This window comes from Sciurus vulgaris (genome assembly GCF_902686455.1).
Source record: "Sciurus vulgaris genome assembly, chromosome: 4".
Lineage (NCBI taxonomy): Eukaryota > Metazoa > Chordata > Mammalia > Rodentia > Sciuridae > Sciurus > Sciurus vulgaris.
The window spans coordinates 33459702-33482365 of NC_136464.1; the positions used below are offsets into that span (position 1 = coordinate 33459702).

The 22664-nt window shown below is 43.0% G+C and overlaps 1 protein-coding gene across 2 annotated transcripts in view; it reads left to right on the forward strand.

Annotated features, from left to right (window-relative positions):
* Positions 1-604: 604 nt before the first annotated feature.
* PDLIM1 (PDZ and LIM domain 1) overlaps positions 605-22664 on the forward strand; it is a 45391-nt gene continuing 23331 nt past the window's right edge. Inside the window, exons 1-4 of one of the 2 annotated variants that reach the window (XM_079135847.1) lie at positions 605-1055; positions 15540-15691; positions 17654-17738; positions 22164-22363. In XM_079135847.1, the coding sequence (XP_078991973.1) occupies positions 843-1055; positions 15540-15691; positions 17654-17738; positions 22164-22363 (650 nt within the window). In that variant the 5' untranslated portion in view covers positions 605-842. The remainder of the gene's footprint in view (positions 1056-15539; positions 15692-17653; positions 17739-22163; positions 22364-22664) is intronic. The other variant, XM_079135848.1, reaches the window with a different exon arrangement.

Here is a 22664-nt window from a genome sequence, read left to right on the forward strand (position 1 = left end):
GCTTCCGGCAAGCAGAACCAGGCCTTGGTACTCAATTCCCTTCCAGCACTTAGCCGGCCCTAGACTTAGGTCTGAACTGTTGGGAAGGTTGGAACCTATGGTGAACTCCAGCCAGGAGAAAGGCCTCTAGAAAAGCCTGGAAGCTCGATTACAATCCCGTGTAAGGGTCTCTTTAGCATTAGAAAAGTTCCAGGCTGGCGTTCTTCAGCACCTGGAGTCCCCCTTAGCGGTCCAGATCCAGTCCCCGACCAACTGTGTATCCTTAGGTAGGCTCAGTTACTTCATCTGTAAAATGGGACTAAATGCCCTTGCTGCCTCATCGCATCAAACGAGGTCATTCAAAGCACCTTCTGAACATCTTTATCCTTTCCAAAAGGCCAGTGTAAACCTGGAGCCGACTTTAGAGGGCTGACTTTGCACAGCCCTTCTCAATTCACTTTGCAAAGCGCGTCCGCCGTCGGAACCTGCCTGCCTCTCACCTGGCGCTTGCCGCGGGGCGGGGAGCGGCGGTGCAGCGGAGGGTGGGGCCGGAGGAGGCGGTGCGGCGCTGCGGGGCGGGGCAGCCGAGAGCCCCGGCGCCCCCACCTGACTCGGACTCTGGCGGCCGGGCTCCAGGCCCGGCTCTTCGCGGCGCGCCGGGCAGGGAGCGGCCGCGGGCCCCGCGGGAGGACGGGCGAGGGGCGGCGGCGTCGCGGCTGGGCGGAGCGCCCCCGCCCTTGCTCCCGCCCTGCTTCAGCCCGCCAGGCTACCGGGCCCGCGCCGCGCGCTTTCTCCGACAGCTGCCGCGGGAGTCGCGTCCTGTCCATCTGTCCCCTCCGGTCGCCGCCCGCTGCTGCCGCGCTATGACCACCCAGCAGATCGTCCTCCAGGGACCGGGACCTTGGGGCTTTCGCCTTGTAGGCGGCAAGGACTTTGAGCAGCCTCTCGCCATTTCCAGGGTAAGGGTAGCCTGGGACGCGCGTGGGAGCGGGGCGCGCTCCGGAGGGGACCTGCGGAGGCCGGGGCCCAGCGGGCACTGTCGAGGACGGAGCGGAGACCGCGCGGGGCGCGTCCAGGTGCGCAGTGCGCTGGGCGCTCCTGCTGCGTCCGCCGCCGCTTCGCCGGCTCTGCCGGCGCTGGAGCCAAGAGCAATTTTCTTCCTTCGCCCCGGAAGCGCTGCGCGGCGTGTGGACGCGCTTTGTCCACTCCCTTGAGACTCAGGGTCTCCGCAGATCCGTGTGCTGGGAGAGAGCACTTTCCCGTGCTTCACAGTTGCAGAGTGGAGGAAAGCAAATTGGAAGCAGCAGGAAAGTCCTGGAAAGTGAGGTGGAATGGAGGAAAGCCCACTGGAGGACTAGTGGGATTAATTTAAAAAGAAGCAACCGAAATTTTTTTACTCTTTGGACCTGATCCATGGACGGGTCTCACCTCCCTAGTGCCTTTTATAGAAAAGGCGGGATTTTGGAAATAAACCCAAATAAACACTATTGGTTGTTCTTCTCTCCCATCTTTCTGCCCGGCATTCCCAGATTATCCAGGAACAGCCCAGTTTCCTGAGGTGGTGAGTGGGTACTGGGGCAGTGTCCTCACTTGGTGAGTGGTGGTGGTGCTTGAAAACTTGAGTAGCCACATCTCTGGAAGGGTCCACGTTCCAGACTGCCCGACCCGTGGCCCTCAAGGGAAGTGGAACCTCCAGGGAGACCCGGAGACTCCGATTTTGGCTTTGTAATCTGGGCCAAACACAAGGTGATGTCACACTGAGAGTGGCCACATTCAGTGTCCGCAGCCAGCGGGTGGGGTGGGCTCAATAAAATTCTTCTGTTTCTTGTGGTTCTGGGGATTGAATTCTGCCGCTTTACCACTGAGCTACACCCCCAACCCATTTTTTTTTTTTTTAATTTTGATAGAGTCTTGCTAAATTGCCCAGGCTGGCCTAGAATTTGTGATCTTCCTGCCTCAGCCTCCCGAGTAGTTGGGATTACAGGTGTGTCCCACCAAGCCTAATAACTGTCTTCTGATTGAGGAAAGAAAGAGAAGAAAAGCAGTCCCTGTGGCCATGCCCCGCCTTGAGGCAGCACATTGCATTCTTGGACCATCTAGTTGCTGAAACTGACCTTCAACTTGTCTTCCTAGTCTCCTAAATATCCCTCTTTTTCTTGTGGGGGTGGAGGAGGGTGAAGTGGAAATAAAAGATCCCTGTGTTTTGTTTTGTTTTCTTTTTTGTTTTTTGACTTAAGACCCTGCTTCCAGCAGCTGAAGGAGTTTGGTAGAGAGCCCGTGCTGGAGGAGAACTGGGGGCTACTCTTGGCTTCTCTGCCAGCCTCAGGCCTACCCACACTTCCTTCCAGGAGGGCCTGGCCCAATGAAGAGCTCTCTCACCATCCTACTCCAAAAGGAGCAAGCAGCCCAGGTTCAAGGCTGTACTTTCCATTGCCCACCTTGTCCCACAGAGACCTCTTTGATTAGTTTCAGAGGCGCACACTGTCTTCCGAGTCTCCAGCTGCATTCTTCAAGCACAGGAATTGTGCCCCAGGCCTGGCATAGAACAACTGTGCTCCGTATGGCCTCTCAGGCTTATTAATGAATGCCTGTCCAGGGAAGGCACATTCAGACTCACTTACCTCATAGTCCATTTGTCCCTGCTCTTTGTATCTATAATTAACCTGTCAGCCTTCCCCATTTCTGAGATTTATATATGACATGACTTTTTTTTTTTTTAAAGTAGTGGAGCCTATATTGGCAATATGTAAAAAACGGTGGGGAGGTCACAAATTTGAAACCAACTTGGGCAACTCAGACCCTGTCTCAAAATTAAAAAAGGGCTAGGTATGTAGTTCACTGGTGGGGTGCTTGCCTAGCATGCTGAAGGCCCTGGAGTCTATCTCTAGTACTGGAGGGGAAAAAAAAAAAAAAAAAAAAACCCTTAATGTAAATGTAAGTGGCACTATGCCATTAATGATGGTGTAGGGTGAAGAACATCACAAAAATTTCTTGGTTTGTACCTTTGTACATTAACTGTTTATGGTGTGAGCATAGACCATATACCAGAAACTGTGCAAACTCCTCACAAGTGAGAGGACACAGCCCTATACTCAAGGTGTTCATGGTCTGGTGAGGGAAGCTAATCTTTATAATGTCTCTGGGGCTTTAATTGAAAAGTGAAAGTGACTCAGAAGGTGACACATTCATGTTGACAGATATTTACTCTTCATCTCATTTCCATATGGAAAAAATGTGAGCCCGATCTCTTGGGAATGGGAAAGTGACTGTCATCAAGGGGTTGCGGGGTGGTTGTCTAAGTTCTTGTGCTGGTCTGGGGTTTGGTTCTTATTGAGCTGTCCCTGGGGCAATCCTTCTGTTCAAACCTACCTTCTCTGCAGTGGAGATAAGATGAAGCCTTGGCTGTGAGTTTAGGTATGTGAGAGTGCTCAGTAAACAAGAGTAATGGTGAGGAGGTGTGAGCATTGACAAAGAGCTCTACAAACCTTCTGGTTGGTACCTGTGCTACTTTTATTATCCTGAGCAGATACAGTTTGCTAGCATGGTTTTATATAAGTAGAAGTGGAATCTTCACACCAAAGCAAACTATAAAATGAGGCTGGGACAGGAGCACCTTTTATTTAAATAACTTTGTTTGCTTTCTCTTGCATGAATTATTCTGATATTGGCTCCTGTCTTTTGTTAACCTGCTCAAGCTTCTGAATATAGGTCTGTGATCTTATGCATTGAAAATATTTTCTAACTTATTTTTTAATTGTGAAATAGAAAGTCATGGAATATAGTGCATCACAAATGATTATAAAGTGAACTCCTGTCCCCACCTAGGTCAAGAAATAAAACATTGGTAACACCCAGAGGCTAAGAAATGTAGCCCTATCCTGACTTAATGATAATCACTCGCTTTTTTTCTTCATAGTTTTACCACCTCATTGGGGCTCCTGAACACCGTAGCTTCATTCTGCCCATTTCTTAACAGACTTATAAAGAACACGTGTGTGTGTGTGTGTGTGTGTGTATGTATGTATAGCTTCTTTTGCATCGTACTGTTTTCATTTATGTTATTGAGAGAAACTTAAAATCACGATATAGATTTCCAGCTTTAAATGGACACAGACTGGCTTTCTTCTTTCACCCAGTGTCTCATTATGGCTCCTGCCTTGGATTCCCTAGTGATCCAGCCACTTAATTGATATTGTTCCCTGAAAATTATTTTATTTTTTTGGTCAGTTCCTGCTCAGTCCTACAGTTGTCCATCTTCAGTTTTTTTTTTTTTTCCCCTCCCTCCTATGTAATTTCTTATTTGCTTTATTGCTTTCAAGAGAAACCTTCAGAGAATCCACACCCAGGCCAAAATTGCTGCTTGGTTTATGTTGACTGTTCTTCTCTCCTAGCAACTGACAAAAGACAGGAAGAGGTGGGGCCAGAGATAAGGGGATGGTCTTAGTTAGAGGACTGGGCTCTTGAGTCTTGGGGAACACTTTGCTAAGAGCTTGTGGTTTAATGGCAAGTGCTTGTGCTCTTTGCCCAAGGATCCCAAGGGATGTTTAAGAATGGATAGCTGGTAGTCAGAAGGTGGTTTTGGATTTTTAAGTGTTTTTTCCAGATTCAAGTAGATTTTACATCATTTCCTAAAAGGCCGAAAGAACAGGGTTTATGTGTCAGGTTATGAAAAGCAAGAAGTGTCCCCCTAAAACCTCATTATATGCTAATGGCCCCTGTGCTGCACTCTCTCATTCTGTGAAATTGATCACTTGGGAGATATTAGATGATGCAACGATCACAGCTGACCTAAGAAGAGAGAAGGAAGAGGATGAATCCAAGAGGATTGTATGTAAGTGGATGCTTGAGCCCACTGGCATGGAATTTGGCAAGCCACGTTAGAACCCTCTGACCAGATAGCCTCCTCTCCCCAACCTCCAGGATTCCAACTTTGCTGGTTCATTTTTGAGGAGGAGAGAGGGAAGAATGCTTTTTGAGTATTACAGCTTGGCAGATGATTGAGAGGAGAGCATCATCCAGCCACGGGGCCGTACCCTCCCAGGCTGGGGAAATTACAGGTTAGGTAATTTGTTTGAATTTGCATAATTTTTCTATCCTTTGAACTACTTTTTAACTTCCTTGTAAAAAAAGGGTAGTGACTGATTAAAAATAAATAAAAAGGGCCATGTCAGAAAAGTAATTTTTTTTTTTTTTTTTTTTTTTTAATACCCAGGGCACTTGCATAGACAAGTGCTCTGCTGCTGAGCTATACCCCAGCCCTTTTTATTTTTATTTTTGAGACCATCTCTAAGTTACCTAGTTTGGCCTCAAACTTGTGATCTTCCTACCTCCACCTCCTGATGGCTGGGATTTTAGGCATGTACCACCTTGCCCCTCTTAGAAAATTAATTTTTAAAGGATGATTTGACTTCCAGTAGGTCTTGGGGGAAAAAAACTTTGAGGAAGCCACCAGACTGGTGTCCTGGTAACACATCCAAGACAGGAATACAAGCTAAGCTCTGGTCCTGGGTATCTCATTAGGTGATCCTGTGCCAGTCATGTGCCTTCCGTGGACTGTAATTTCCCATAAAGAAAAAACAAAATTATAAACAAGCAAACTCACTGGTTTTGTACCCTTTGAATATGATAACCTGCTTTTTTAATTGTTAGACTATCCTAGTCTCTCATAATATTAGTTGTACCTTTAACCATCAGTTCATTAAGAAAATGTATGAATTCAGGAAGCTTTTCAGAACTTGTGTTCTGTTCATCACAAGAGCATCCACTGGCACTGAAAAGATTTATGTGAAAAAATTTGCTCTGCTTCCAAAAACTATAGTTAAAACCTGTATGGGAATTTTTATATGCCAAACACTATTCTAAGTGCTTAATATATTATTTCCAGTGATTGGTACAATTAAGACCCCATATTTTACAGATGAGAAAACTGAGGCATGGAAAAGGAAGCACTTGGCTTCTGTCATGCAGCAGTGAGTGACTGAACAATCTGACTTCCAAGCTCATAGTCTCAGTATCCATGTCAGAATATTTGAATAACTGCTAGCATGTTTTTGAATGCCTACTCTGCTTAGCATGCATTTGCAGTATTTTCCACGCATGACAAAGGGACACAGGACCCAGAGTCCTTAAATTGCAGAACTGGGTTGTGAAGACAGGCCAACCGACCCCCACTCTGGTCACCTTTAACCACTGTGTCCTGCTTTGTGATAACCCACAGCTGTTGATATTCCATTGCTAACAATATTATCCAGCACACAATTCCGGAAGTACTTATGGTGTTGCTGGCATCAACATGAGGGCAGGACCCTCCTGGGCTCCTCACCCTAGAGCCTCTTGCACCTGTTTGGGTTGGCTGGGTGGCTGTGAAGCTGCCATGAGGCTCAGCTCAGAGCATCCCAGAGAGCAGCACCTCCATTCCCTGGCCCTCCTAAAACGCCAGAAGCCACAGTCCCACCTGGGAGAACTTACATCAAACGACATGTTTGAGAATTTTCCAAGCAGCCCTATTTATGATTTGAACCAAACTCAAATGTCTAACAACAATAAAATGGATAAATAAATGGTAAGATTATGTAAAACACCACAGTAATGAGAATGAAGGAATTGCAGCTGTGCATAGTGTCATGAACGTGAGACACAGAATGTTAAAAAAGGATGACAGACGAGAGAAAGGAGTAAACACTGCGTGGTTCAAGTTTTGGCAAGTTAATTGGACAAAATTAACATATAGTATTAAAAGTCAGGATCAGGGCATATTATTGCCCAGAGGCTTGTTTCTTTGGTGCTATTTCAATGAAATGGGTGTGCTCTCTGAGAATTTACTCACTTGTATGATTACAACTTATGCTCTGTACTTAAGTATATTTCAGTAAGATTCACAGAGAAACATGGGTGCTTGTTTTAAAAGATCTCATAGTATAGACCAGAAAGCATAAGGTAAATGCCTCCCCTAATCTTACATCCCAGGGGACTGTTAACAGGGACCTGCAAAACTTCCCAGTTCTGTCTTTCACATACATCGATTGCAATTGCATAAAGCCAAATTAGTGTCATGATGAATTATTTAGACTTCACTGTTTTGTGCTTTCTGTCTTATTTGTACTACAACATATCTTAAAGGAACCTTGATGTTCAGGGAAATGCACTTTTGGTATCAGCTGAATGTGGCTTCAAAACCTTATCTTGTCTATTTCATTTTCTTGGATGTCCTTGGGCAGGTTAGCTCCTGAAAACTGTTCTCATTTGTAAATGGGTATAATAGGACTTGTCTTCAGAGGTTGTAGTGAAGATTAAAATGATGTGTAGAGAGAGCTAACTATGGCTAACCTGTAGAAGGTGTCAGGGTACTGTACTGTTAAAGAAATTTTAATGGTAGCTACTGTGTACTCAGTGGTTATCTGTGTCAGACATTGTTTTAAACTTTTTACAAATGGTTTAATTTCATTTAACCCTTCCAGGAGCCTTGTGAGATTGATACCATTATAAAGTTCATTTGATCGTTGAAGAAACTGAGTTAGAGTCAGAGTATCTTGCTCAAGGTTTAGTGAGTGTTTAGGCTTTGGTAGTTGTTAGAGCCATTTCAAAGTATGTGGAATTTTTAGGGGCTGTAGAAAGACTTTGGAGGAACTTGATGACTTCTTGAGAAATTAGGTTATTCTGTTTTGCTTCTTGTTATTTTCTGTTCCTAAGAAGTGCTGGTTGGTCTCTGAGACTGAGAGCCCAGTGTCTCTGAACTGCTACCCTTGAGCACCAACAGCTTCCACTCTGTGAGCTGCGGCTGGCTTAAGACAGGGCACATCGGAAAGCATCTACCCTCCTCAGTTGCCTCACGTCCTTGAGAAAATGGTGACAGACTGATCAGAGCATTTTGAAGCAATCTTGTTTTCAGATCAACCTACATAGCTCCTGCTGCTTCTTTGGCTATAAGGTGACTTCAAATTCCTGGCCACAACCTGGGCCCCAAAAGTCAAAAAAGTCTGAGGGAAGAGAGTTCAAGTTCTGCTCTAAATTCTATATTGCACGGCTTGGTCCTGCATTATCCTCCAGCTTAGAATATGTTAAATTTATACCTAAATATGTTGACACAATCATTAGATCCAACAGGCTGCTGTGCTTAAAGGCTCATGCATTGAGATTGAACTTGAATTTCACGTTTCTTTATCCCAGGTGTGCTTTGTACAGTGCTGAATTGTAACTATCATTATTTATGCCATCTTTTGCACCTATTTACTGTATGAATTTATGGTGACATAACAGCAAAACCACATTTATAAAATTTAAAACACAAGAACATACATACAATTTAACAAAAAAAATTGGAACACGGAAGAGGAAAGACAAGTATGCCAGGAACTTTAAATCAGTTGGTTTCTGAAATTGCACACTGCGTTTAGCTGTGAGTTTTCTGGCCAAGGCAAAATGGGAACCACGTTGAGTTATTTAGACATCTGGATTGAAAGTGCTTCTGTAGTGCTCCGTTTGCATAGCACCTTCAGGGAGGCAGGGAGGCTGACCAACGACCTAGGGATTTTCTTTTTTAACTCTGTTTAAGTAAGATATAGAGAAATACTATTTCAGTGAACATCCCTTTTCTTTCTTCCTTTTTAAAATTTTTCCTCTAGTTATGGGGATTGAACCCAGGGGCTTGACCACTGAGCTTCATCCCCAGCCCTTTTTATTTTATTTTGAAATGGGGTCTTGCTGAGTTGCCCAGATTGGCCTCCAGTTTGAGATTCTCCTGCCTGAGCCTGGAGAGTAGTTAGGATTATAGGGATGTGCCCCTATAATCTTAAAGTGTAAGTGTAAACCCCTGAAGTTGTTTTTTGGAGGAGCTGAGATTTTAGGTTCTAAATTTTTTTTTTTTTTTTTTTTTTTTTTTTTTTTTTGTCTACTTGTAGCTTAACTTCAGTGAGAGAGTTTAGGAGGAAAGGATATTCAATATCTCTCTTGATGTTTCTAAACCTGGTGAGCGTTAGACTTGCTGGAAAGCTTTAAAAATCTATAGATTAGGGCCTGGGTATGTAGTTTAGTGGTAGAGCATGAGCTTAGCAGGCTTGGGGTCCTGGATTCAATTCCCAGCATCAAAAAACAAAACAAAACAAAACAAAAAAACCCCACACACATTATATATACACACACATATTATAATGTGTGTTTTATTTAATTGATTGTATATGTAATGTATATAATATGCAATATGTATAATACAAATGTTATAAAAGTTAAAATATGTATAAAATGTGTTCCCCTCAGGTCCTTCTGTGTAGACCCTCCTCAGTAGATATGAGCCAGGTGGAGTGCTGTCTAGACTTTCAAGCCCCTCCCCTTTTGGGGATCTGATGACCAACTTGTTTGGGAACATTGCCTCATCCTTGCAAATGTCACAGTTCTCCCCTGAGTTCTTGGTGAGCCAGGTTGATTTCTGAGGTTGTATGCCAGTTCCAAGGGGCAAAGTTAAAGTTATTCATGAACACTCAGGAAATTGATCTGTTGTCCTGACCACAGTAAAAGTCAGAACCTTTGGAATATATACTTTTTTCCTCAGGGAGGGAAAAAAAAAAAAAAAAAAAAAGCTTTATCAGAGCCGTTTAAACTGTTTGACAAATATTTGTTTAAAAACCCCATATCTAACAACAAGGCAACAAACAATACAGTTTATCATTTTTGAAGAAGAAAAAAGGAAAAAAAAAAAAAAAAAAAACAACAACAAAACCGGGTGCTTTTGATAGTTAAGATGGGGAAAAAGTATTTCTTTTTTTTTTTTTTTTTTTTTTTGGTTCTGGGATTGGACTCAGGGCCTTCTGCATACTTAACATGTGTTGTTCCAATGAGCTACACCCCTAGTTAGTTATAAAGTGTACATGTAATTGTGCTTTATATAACTTTTAATTGAGCCAGTGTACCCAAACTAATTTGTATGTAGAAGCCAGGAAGCAACATAAATGAGTTTTGACTAGAGGGTGAGGCAGTAAGAAAATTAGTAGCTGCAAGAATGATGATAAATGGCAGCTGGTAGCCTGTTTCTGTATTGGGTAGTAGAGCACAGTGCAGCTTGTGGCTAAATTGAGAGTGTGCCTCATCTAGAATGGTAGACTCCTCAGCGTGACTGTTGTCCTAAGGGAATCTAAGGGCAGAGTAGCCGGATCTTCTGATCTTTAACAAAAAGCTCAGAACCTACAGGTTTCTGTGAAATTTATCAATATATAAATATTAGTAGGTAATTTAAATCAAAACCAAAACAACCATGATTGTGGACTGGATTCATTTCAGGCACTCTCCAGCTTTCAATCCTGAACCTAGAGAAAAAGAATTCTAATTGTCCATAGAATATGGGATTTTAAGTAGGAATACCTTCTGGAATGTCTGCTGAGGGAATGCCTGGCCTAAAGGTTGAGTGACCCTTGAATTGGTGCATTTTGAACTGTCATTAGAGAATATTTGTCTAATGCAGTCACCTTAGTCTCAGCAGTCTGAGGTGAGGCTCAGTGGTTGTTTCCTTGCAGTATCCTGCATGTCAGATGCTATGTTTTAAAGTCCTTTATTTGCCACTCCCACCCCCCTGCTTAATAGTTCCCAATCTTCTTAGCATTCAAAGAACAGGGTTCCAGCAGCCCGATCTGTGTTGACATCTCCAGCCTCTTCCCCTTCCTTTCCCTCCACTTGCTGTTCCTGGCATACTCTTTCCTGCCTCCACTTGTGGCTTTGCAGTTTGAAGCAGCACCTCTTCCAGGCAGTCTTCTCTGATTCCATCATCAGCCTCCCATTGCCTTGTTGCTTCTAGAACAATGTACAAGACAGGCCTTTCTCCACCAGAAGATTGTGAGCTCCTTGATAGCAGGCACTGTCCTTTTCATGGCTGTATTCCAGTGTCTGGTGTGGCTCCTGGAATCTACAAACAATAGCTCGTGTTTCTAGAGCCCTGGGAGCATCATCTGCCTGAGTTGTCTTGTATTGCTCACACAACTTTCGGAACTGTTATTTTCATCCCTGTTGCTTAGATGAGAAGAGCAAGGCACAAAGATGTCCTGCCCACGGACCCTTAGCTTATAAGTCCCTAAGGCAGGACTTGGATCAGAAGCTGCACCCTAACCTACAAGCTCTGTTATCTTATACATAAAGATGTCTGAGAGTGAATGAATGAGAGAGAGGAGAGAACAGAAGACTGGTGAAATATGACATCACAGAGGAGGGTGTTTATCTTTTTTGTCATGGTTAGTGGATATTCATCCAGTTGTGTATAACAGCAATATCATTTGAGTATGTAAAATTTACCAACCTATAAATATTAATAAATTAGATATGCATTGAAAAAAAAGTGGGACAGCTACATCACAGACCTCCTATTTTGTACCACTTAGGAGTGAAATCAACATCTTTGAAAGCTTTTGTAAGCCATCAGGACCCGGCATCAGTGCACAGGTTTTGAAGATACATCATGAACTTGTAGTATAGAGGGGTATTCAGGTTGGTTTCCAAGCAAGCAGTGTCTGTCCAGGGTAGAGCTTGTGGCAAAGGCGAAGGTGACCGGAGAGAATACTATGGAAAATAGCAGATTGTTCCTTAGTGGGAATTGTTACATCTAAACCCATTTGCTCTCATTCAGTGAGAGTCCTGTGATCTAGTCGTATGGCCTTTGGGGAAGAGAGCTGATGAAGGGATTTTGGGGATGTCCTTTGAACTAATGGGACCGTTTCTTCGGAGGGGAGCATAGGATTTCTTTTTTAGGAGTTGAAACTGATGCCATTATGAGCTGGTTCTGATGGAGTTGGATGACCAGGGGAAATTAGGATGGACAGTGTTGGTAGTGGACCCTGAAGCCTGCTGTGGCCTGCCCCAGCTGAGTCACCTCAGGCAAATTGCTTAACCCGCCCCTCCATTTCCTCATCTGTGATGATACAAATAATAACCTCCTGCCTGATAGCATCAGGGGAGGATTGTAACTTAACCCTTGCTGAATGCTTGGATGGTGCACATAATAAACACTCATTAACTGATGGCCTCTGTTATGATTATGGCTGATTACAATGGAGAGGCAGTCTGGCAAGGTTTGAAGTCTGTTGTTCCAGACTGGCGCTGGCCAGCGTCCGCACCGGCCTTCTCTCCTTCAGCTCTCTTCAGTTCCGTGTTTTTTGTGTGTTTTATGAGGGTGGGGTTCCTGGACCCCAGGTCAGTGCAGAGCAGTTGTGGCCAGAGAAGCACCGGCCACAGCAGGGGTTTGTGATGCTCTAGTTTCTTATGAGGAACGCATGGCAAATCCTCTTCTTAATTCTGGATTTTTCTTTGGCTCTGACATTTGTGTTTGGATTCTCCGCTTGGGTCATTATGCTAAAGCAGGGAAGAATGGAATTTGGAATGAGGGGATCTGGCTTTAACTTGAAGCAGTCTTCGCTTCGTCACCTATAAAGTTATCTAGTGTTGTGGTGAGCTTATCATTATTATTATCTCAAGTGGGAGGCTGGATATGAAAAGGCTTTGTAAAAGGCAAATTTCATAACTTGTTTTAATATGCCATTTTTCTCCCCCAAAAGATATAGCTCATGAAAGAATGTGAACTTAATCTGTTTGTGGGTGATTACATCTGAGTCCCAACTGACCATCTGATGATATTGTCATGAAATTTGCCAAGATTTCTTTTGACTTTTTACTAGTTTGACTCAAAAAAAAAAAAAAAAAAAGGAAATCAAACTGAAATGATTACTCAGATTCAGGGCTCTTAAGACTGGTTCTGGCTTGTTTAGGACCTGTTGGGATGTTCTCAGCAGAAATGCCACTCCCATAAGACAGTTTGGACCAAGTGCTGGAAAGTCCAGACTTCTTAACAATTGAAGATCAGAAAGGAAAAAGAAACTTACATTTTCTCTTCTCAATGACCTGTTCCCCTTTCTCATTATTTGAGTTTTGCGAGTGGATATATTCCAGGATAGCAATATTGAGGGATATGATTATTTGATTTTTGAAATAAAAATATTTCTGATAATTTTGAAATATTCATTTGAGTGGATAAAATGAAACAGCCTGATTATGTCTTTAACAACACTAGATACCTTAGATAAAATCATTCATTGGACAAATATTTTTTGAGCACTTACTCTGTCCAGGCACTGTGCCAGAACTGGGGATACCAAGGCACAGGAAGCAGACCAAATTCTGCCCTCACAAATTTTTGTTTTGTAGGCAAGAAAGACCTACATAACAGATTTGCAAAACTAATGTGACAACTATTCAAAGAACAGAGGGTATTAAATGGATGGTGGGGGCTGGGGATATAACTCAGTTGGTAGAATGCTTGCCTCACAAGCACAAGGCCCTGGGTTCAATCCTCAGCACCAGCAAAAAAATAAAGTAAAATAAAATAAAATAAATAAATGGATGGTGGGAGATTTAGTGTAGTTTAGAGGTCAGGGAACACTCTCTCAGAAGGGACATTTAAGCTGAGAGTTGAAGGTTGAGAAGTCAGTCAAGTAGAGTAAAAGCATGTGTTAAGGTCCTGAGACAGAAAAGAACTCAGGAGGTCCCTGTGGCTACAGCTTAGTGGGCAAGTGGCATGAGAGTAGGGAGGGAGGCTGTGGCTTTTGGGACCTTGTAAAAGATTTTGGGTTTTATCCTTAGAGATTGCTTTTGAACACTGCTTAGTTGTGGTGAGTTTGATCAGGCATTAAGCTTGTTGATTCAGGGGGATGTCCTTGGGGATGGGGTTTTCTAGTTCAGAACCATTGCTGATTCTAAATAAAGTGATGTTTATGTAGGGTTATTTAAAACAATGAGCCCACATTGTCTGTTAGAAAAAGTAGAATATTTATGAAGTCACATTAGCTCAGCCTTCTCAGGAAGAGGGTCAGAAAATGAGGGGACTTTGTTTACTGCCTGCACTGAATGACTCAGTCCAACTGCCTAATGTTGACGGAAACTAGCAGCCTGCGTTTGGCCCCGTAGATGGTCTCGGCCAGTGGCTGCCTGGGAAGATCTGAACCCTGGATCTCCAGCTTTCATTTTTTCCCCGAGAGCCAGGGCTCTGGTAAACAGATGATGGGAAAGCCAGAGAGGAAGGTTAGGAGGTCAAGATCTCTGCTCTGGTGTCCACATCCTGCTACATTCCAGTAAGACTTTGCCTGATAAAGTCATAGCATGTTCACGCCGGAAGGGAACTGAAGGATCAACTCACCACCCCTCATTTTGGGGGGCCAGGATGCTAAGGAGGGAGTGGGCCATGGCAGTGGCACCCACCAGCTGCCCTACCAGGCATTTTCGGTTTGGTGAGGGCTGATTGGAAAGCTGTGACTGCAGAGGTGTAGGGCTTGTTACCTTGGAGGACCTCTTCACTGCAGTTCAGCCTTGTGGAGACATCTATGTCCACAAGATCTTCCCCCCTTAGTCCCAGGAGCCAACAGCCTTCTTCAAGCGGGGGCAGAGCCACAGCTGTGGGCACTGAGTCTGGGGGTGTTAGCACCGCCCTGCTCCTGGGGGTCTTGGATTCCTATCCAGGGAGGTCTTTCAGAGTATTAAAAAAAAAAAAAAAAAAGTCATGGACTGACTCTGGAGTAACGGTAGTTAACATTCTTAGTATGGCTTGGTTTAGAAAATACCTAATGCCCAATAGTGGAAAGTTATGACATTATGACATTGGTACTACTCAAAATGAGTTTGCACTTCATCCATCACACCAGCATCTGTATTCACTTGAAAATTAGTTTACATCTGTGGGACACATGATATCTGTTCAGTCCACATGTAATGCTCAATAGACAGATTTGAGAACCTATTGCAGCATTGACTGGCATCCCTCAAGTGTTGGTGATCTTGAAATTAGGAGCCACTGGTTTAGAGTTGTCAGCTTGCAGAAAACCATCCACCTTCCCAGGAGGACCCTAATTACCACCAACTTCTGGAATGGGATGAAATGGATTGGTATAAACCCATACTCCCATATTAAAAAATAATCTTCCTTCTTTTTAAAATTACAAAAATGAATTCAAACTCACTGTAAAAAGACAAACACATTATGGAAATGTACAACTGTGAAAGTCTGGTTGCAGTGTCCAGTTTTCTTCCAGGCCTGTATTAACATATATTAGTTTTTATAGAAGTAAGATGTTATTGTACATAATGTTCTCTGTGTATGTGCATCTTAAAAAACCTAATTGGTGACTTACTTTAAGGAAGTAACAAGGTTCAGTGGGAAGAACATTGGGACTGGTTCATTGGGTCTGTAATAGACTAGTTGGATGACTAGTAATATAGTAATATACTAGTTGGGTGATCACAGATCTAGGCCTAGGTCACAGATCTTTCTGAGCCTCAGTTTCCAGGTCTCTGAAATGAAGGACTGATACTGCTGCTCCTTTCTCACAGGTTGTTGTAAGGATCTGTATAGAGAAGGATTCTGCAAATGATAACATATCGAATAAGTATAAAATACTTATTATTTAAACTTATGGTATCAGGCGTCTTTTCATTTTTAAATGGTTTGATCCATCTCAGTGAATATTTAACCTGGTGGTCACTTACACAGAGGTTTCTCTGGAGACAAATAGTAACTAGCCTGTTCTCCCCTTTGTTGCCAGGTCACTCCTGGAAGCAAGGCTGCTATAGCTAATTTATGTATTGGAGATGTGATTACAGCCATCGATGGGGAAAATACAAGCAATATGACGCACTTGGAGGCTCAGAACAAAATCAAGGGCTGCACAGACAATATGACTCTCACGGTAGCCAGGTGAGGCCATGGAAATGTTTGTTCATTTTTGTTTTTTTTTTTTTTGTTTTTGTTTTTGTTTTTTTTTTTATTTTTTATTGTTTGTTCATTTTTGATTGACTGGAAGCTGCTTGGGCCCAGACTGCCTTCCCCATCTCAGAACCCCATACAGCCACCTCGCTGAGTGCTTTGTACACTGTAAGCACGCCAAAGGGTCTGTAGAATTGGAATTTCAGATTGCTCATTTTCACAGTGCTGCTTCTCATAGCATGGGCTTGTTTCTCTAAAATAGCTGCATTTTTACCTGATCCAATATAAGTAACCAAAAATTCTGAAGAAATAATATCAGTTAAATATCATTATGTATAATGAAATGAAGATTTTTTTTTTCCCCCTGGGGACCATTGAGAAACAATTTAGGATGCTGCTCCTGCCTCCCTCTACTGAGCAGTGGGTACTGTGCCAGTAGCAGAGAAGCACTTCAACACCTTAGGCAAAGTGCCGAGCGTGACTTTCAGTGCATTTCAAGAAAGGAGAGCGGGGGCTGAACAGACAAGCGAGGAGAGCACCTTGGGAGTTATAATGAGGGTAAAATTTCCATTCTTCTTTCATTTAGTCTTAGTAGGAAGGGCTTCTACAAAGGTAAGATTTCAGGAGCAATCTGACAACCTTCAATGACTATTTCCTGTTGGCTCATGTTCAGAGTCTCCCTTTTGATCTGTGACCTACCTGTTAATGTCTCACTGACCAATCCACAGCTCTTCATCAGTTTCTCATCTGTGAAGTATGTTTATTGCTTTCTTCAAGCTTGGGCCACAGGATTGGCGGGAAGACCAAGTGGGAAAGTGTGTCCAAAGTATTTTGTACACTTCAGAGTCCTACCCTATGGGAGGTGTGCTATTTTATCATGACCCCACAAGAGTATATTTACCCTCATGTTTGTCCCCATTTCTAAGTTCAGATCCTCTCCTTTAAGCTCTCCCTCAAGCCACTTGTGCATTCCTTGATTCATTTTTGATTTTTGATTCATTTACCAACAAACTGAATAGGCATGTCTTGTGTATGTCTGGCACTGTGCTAGGTAAACATAAGTATAAATGTTCTCTACCTGCAAAAGAGGGAAAAACCCCACACTAATGAAACCTGAGACAAGGCTAAGATCACTGCTGTGTGTTTGTTAGGAAGAAAATCCTTTGCAAGCTCAAGAAAGGAGATATTATTTTGATTTGGGCTAGACAAGATTCACGAATAACTTGGTGATTTGGTCTGGGCCAGGAACACTGGATCAAGATACAGGAGAAACCCCTTCTGTCCTGAGCAGACATGGGAAGCATGAGGCATGCATAGGAACATGGAGCCTCGTGATTGGTGTCAGCTACCCAGAATGCAGTGAGGGAGGCTGAGGCTGGAAGAAGTCAGGGCAGTTTGGGAAGTTCCTCAGGACCATGTCTCGGGAGCCCTCACACATAGAAGCCATCAGATTAGGACCTGAAAGATCACAGGGCTAACAAATAGAGAATAAGATAATGTCAGGATGCAAAGTCAGAGGGTACAAGTTCAGCCAGGGTGGGGGGGGGGTTTCTAATCTGTTTTTAACATATATAGTTCCCTCAGTGTCCATGGGGAATTGGTTACAGGACCCCTGGGAATACCAAAATCTGTGGATGCTCAAGTCTTTTATGTAAAATAGTACAGTGTGTGTTTATAACTTGTACAATCCTCTCATCTACTTTAAATCATTTCTAGATTATTTATAATACCTAATACAATGTAAACACTATGTGAATAGTTGTTATACCTTATTGTTTAGGGAACGATCACACACAAAAAAATCTACCTATTCAGTACAAATGCAATTTTATTATTCCATTTCCTGTCTATCTGCAGTTGATTCAGCATGAGAAAGTGGGACCCGTGGATGTGGAGGGCAGACTGTTATTTATTTAGCATGAATGAAACAACAGTGTTGTTCATCTGTTGCAGATCGGAACATAAAGTCTGGTCTCCCCTAGTGACTGAGGAAGGAAAGCGTCATCCATATAAGATGAATCTAGCCTCGGAACCCCAAGTAAGTTCTTGCTCATCATTGCCGCTCCTCTTACCACCAGCCACTTTCCAGCATATTCCAGGTTTTTCCTGCCCTTGGGGCTTGGGGATAAAATGGCCTGGAGAGCCCTCCACTGTCACTGCCAGGATCTGGCTCTTGTTCACTTCTTCCCGTAAAGGAACTGTGGGAGGAAAGGGCTGGAAACCCCCAGGGCCGGGCCCTCAGCCTGAGCTGGAAGCGGGGGTAGGAGGGTGATTAGGAAGCGGTGGAGTCTTCCTGTGCGCAGGGCAGGACCACGGCAAAGTCGAGGTGCTAGCTCAGCTCTATATGGATTTCAGATACCAACAGATCGTCCCAAGGATGACAGTAACTTTAGATCCTGAGACAGAACCTGGAAGAAGTAAGGGAGAATTTAATAGTAAACCCTGCTTTTCTGCCCTGTGTCCTCTTATGAGTCCTGGGGTGGAGATCTCGATTTTCTATTACAGTGTAACTTCTAGTGAGCCTTTAATATCACTAAAACGAAGTAGTAATTATTGTTGAAAAATGAAGTAGGAAGTCACTGCACAATTTGATGGCCAAATAGAATTTCCCAGGGCTGTCGACTATCCTGCGATCCCATGTTAGTAGATCAGTCTCTCAGCAGTTAGCTTATAGGTGATTTTATTTCTTCCCTATTTGCATCTTCTGAATTATCTATAATGAATGGGTGCTCTTGTTTTGGAATAAGGGAATCAAATAGAAGAATGTTTAGAGTATCTTTGTAAAATTCCTTACACCTAACATGGTATTGGATAACTGAATGAATTGTTAGTGATAAATAAGTTGATAATATCTTTTGTAAACTTTAGAAGGGTTTGTGATTGTTACACATTTAACTCCAGCTAAAGATTTGAAAGTTTATTTTTTTTCTAGGCTTGGGACACTAGTTAGGGTTTTTTTTGTTGTTGTTGTTGTTTTTGTTTTTTTTTTTTGGTACTAGGGATTGAATCCAGGTGTGCTCTTACCACTAAGCTACACCTCTAGCCTTTATTTTTTATATTGAGACAGGGTCTCACTAAGCTTCTGAGGCAAGCCTCAAACTTGTGATCCATTGGCTTCTGCCTTCCTACTAGCTGGTATTATAGGTGTGCACCACCATACCCGACTCACTAGTTTTTATGGTGAATGGAGATTCATCAAAGGATAACATGCACCTAACTGTCTTTGATATATACGGCAAAAATTGTATGAAATTGAACTTGCATGGTACATTAGTGTGTGTAAATTGAATGGTTGGAGGTAGTGTGTGTAAGTTGAATGTTGTATGTATGTTTTTCCAAATGTCTCTCATTAAAATTTTAGAAATGTTAAAATTTTTTTCCAATATAATAAAAGTCATACTTAAAAATCCCATTACTTTAAGGATCATTTTGCACCTACCATTTCAAAACTTCCATGAACATGTTATTCTATACAAGCCCTATTAGGAAACCTCATAAAATGAGCCCATAGACTGGCTGTTGTGTAAACTCATTTAAAACATGCCACAGTTAATTTCTCAGCCACTTAATTAAATTTACTATAAATGTTAAATTTTAACATGTTACATTTTCAGACATTTTTATAACATATAAGGAATGATTTTGTTTTAATTTGGCATATCTGAAATTCTAGCTTTAACTTAAATAACCACTTATATTTTAGTTATATTTTTTATCTGTATTACACTTAAATTTTTTCATCTTAAACTTATCTGGTTATTTGTATTAATATTTGGAGGGTAGTTCTCTTCAGATTAAGAAAAATTCTCAACTATTTAAGTATCTAACTTGAATATATTTTCCTCCTGATTCCAGTAATTCTTTATTCGCACACACAAAAAATTTCTCACCTCTCATTTTCCCCAAATCTTCCGCTTCTGGCCATGCTGAACTAGAGAACAAATGAGTAGGAGCAGAGTTCATCTATAGTAAAAAGATCTGTTAGTTCATGTAAAGCCAACCAACACCCCAGCTTATCTGAGGTCAGCATAGTTACACACCTAGTTTGTATTTCCTCATTATTGAGTTTCCTTGGAGACTGATAAATACAAAGCCCAAACAATTACATCATCCCTTCCAAAAGGCAAGCCCTAAATCCGCCTGTCTTCTGGAAAGACCAGTATTCCCATGGGGCTAGAGATATTCCTTTTATGTACAAACCAGATACATTCTTCTTCTTCAAAAATTCTTTATAAACAAAGTCAGAATTTCCAACCTGAATTTTCCACAGACTTCCATTCTAATTGGAAATACATTTCTGTGGAGGGAGAAGGGAATGGACCCTGGTTGGATACTTGCCATGTGCCAGACACTGTGCGTGATACACTAATATGTCGCACCAAGCCCTTGTGAGGACTTTGTGGTCATTTTAAAGATGAGAAATGGCCTCAGAGAGGTATAACTTGCCCATCGTCACACATGAAGTGGCTGCAAAAAATTGAGCCAAGACAGGGCTTTCTCTGGTGCTCAGCATTCTGTGCTGCTCCCAGGGATTGTGTGAGACAGAGGAGGAAGGATGACCATCCTGGATGCAGTCATGCATCTGTCCACACGGCTGTAGTCCCAGTGGGTGAGTCCCAGGCCGCCCATCTGTAGATCTGCTCTGTCTCCACAACCGGTTTTAATGACTTCATGTGATTCCTTTGAGTAGTTGTGCCATAAAATTACTTGATCATCCCTTGATTACTACTGAATTTCTTTCTTGTTGTATGTCTCTACTTGTGATTATCTTTGCAGGTTTGGCTTTTATCTGATATGGATAAGGTCAACTTAATTTATACAGTAAAATCTCATGGGTTCCGACTTGTCAAAGAGGAAGACCATCTGAATAGTGAAAAAGGAATCTTAATTATAAAAATATTTTTATCTTTTTTTTGGTCTGGGGTGATACTGGGGATTGAACCAGGAGTACTTTACCACTGACTTACATCTCCATTCCTTTTTATTTTTCATTTTGAGACAGTTTTACTGAGTTGCTGAGGCTGGCCTTAAACTTGAGATCCTCCTGCCTCAGTCTTCCAAGTCTCTGGGATTAGAGGCATGTGCTACCACTACTGGCAAGCTGTTAGTTTTTATGTGTAATGTTTTCTAAGAAAATATTGGATTTTTTTTTTTTTTTTTTTTTTTTTTTGGTGGGGTGGGGACGGTGCTGGGGGTGGAATCCAGAGCCTCCACATGGAGTCTGATTCCCAGCATTTACAAAAGAGGCGGTGGGAGGTGGTGATCAGGGAGTGGGAAAGGCAAAGCAATCGAGGGATGGGAAATCTTTTGGGAGCATCTTTTCTGGGCTCGGGTGTTTTCAGAAAGAGAGCAGGGTTCAGGAAGATTTTCTTAGGAATTCAGAAAATACGGCACAGTTCATTTTAGCAGGCTTCACAGAGTATACATTGGATTGACCCAGAACATTCAAGTAGAAAGGGCCTTGCTAACTGAGTCATCAGAAAACCTGTGCTTTTTAATTTTTTTTTTTTTTTTTTTAAAGAGCATTGGTTTAAAAGTGGTTTTGGGTGTTTGTACAGAAGCTCCTACAGGTTGTAGTTGTAATTATCCTTCCCCCACCCCAGTGGGACTTCCAGCAGTGCTAGGGTGGGGGTGTAGGGTGCATTCTCAGATTACAAAGAGAAGGGAATGAGGACACCAGGAACTCAGAGTCCTTTCTGCAACTCTGCCAGGTACCAGGTACCGCCCCCGTAACAGGTAGCCCTTAACCTTCTGTCTCCTTAGCCCTGTCTTTCTCCCACCAGAACAATAGGTCCTACTCCCCTTTGGCCCTTTCTATGGGGACTGAGACGTTTCTGCCTAGTCAGCTACCCCTGTAGCTCTCTAACCCTCTTATCTTGCTGATGAAACCTCTTTAGTCCTGGGGACTTGACCTCTACCTTCTGTCTCCTCCTGCTCTGTACTGACCTAAGCCACTGCATGTTCTTCTCTTCGTGATTCCTTAATCCCTCTGGAATGTTCTCTCAAAGGGTGCTTTAGGGGTCAGGGATTTAGCTCAGTGGCAGAGCGCTTCCCTTGCACAGGAAAGGCCCTGAGTTCGGTCCTTGGCCCGAAAAAAAAAAAAAAAAAAAGAATAAAAAAGAAAACAACGGTGCTTTAGCTCTGACTTGGATCCTGACAATTCAAAGCATCCAGGGGTGTCTTCCTCAGGGGTACTCAGAAGTTAGGCTTTGTTGGGCCTCAGGGAAGAATCAGAAAGCAGAGCTGATTCAGAGGGTGTGAACTGGGACAGGTGCCCATCTGGGACGCTTCCTCAGTCATTGCCCAGGCATCTCAGTGGGTCTGTCAGAGCTCTTCAGCTAAAGTTTGACCCAGGGCCACTGTGGCTCTGCTGAAACCTCTCCCTGGCTCTCACCCTGCACTGCCCATTACGGAGTGCATTTTGGATACCCACCTTGATTTTGCCTTTGCTCCCTGCCTGCAGGAGATCTTGCACATAGGAAGTGCCCACAACCGAAGTGCCGTGCCCTTTACTGCCTCACCTGCCTCCAGTACTGCCCCCAGGGTCATCAAAAATCAGTACAACAACCCAGCTGGCCTCTACTCTTCTGAAAACATCTCCAGCTTCAACAATGCTGTGGAGTCCAAGACTGCAGCCAGCGGGGAGGAGACGAATGGCAGACCGTAAGTAGGCCCAGGCGCTCATTGTCCTCCAGGTCAGTCCTGGAAGAGGCTTTTTACACCAGCACCAGGTTCATCTAGACAGGTGAGAGGAGGCTGAACTACTACTCCAGGGAGAGAACCTCAGCGTTCATAAATAGGGAAAAGTACCTCCTACTGTGCAGAATTGTTGTAAAAATAAATAACAAGTGTGTGTCTGGACAAATGAATTGTGTCATCACTGAGACCAGTTGGTATTCTTGTCCTGAATGCTATACTCATCGTCTGCTGATCACGGTCCTTAGCCCAGCACCTTGCTGAGAAA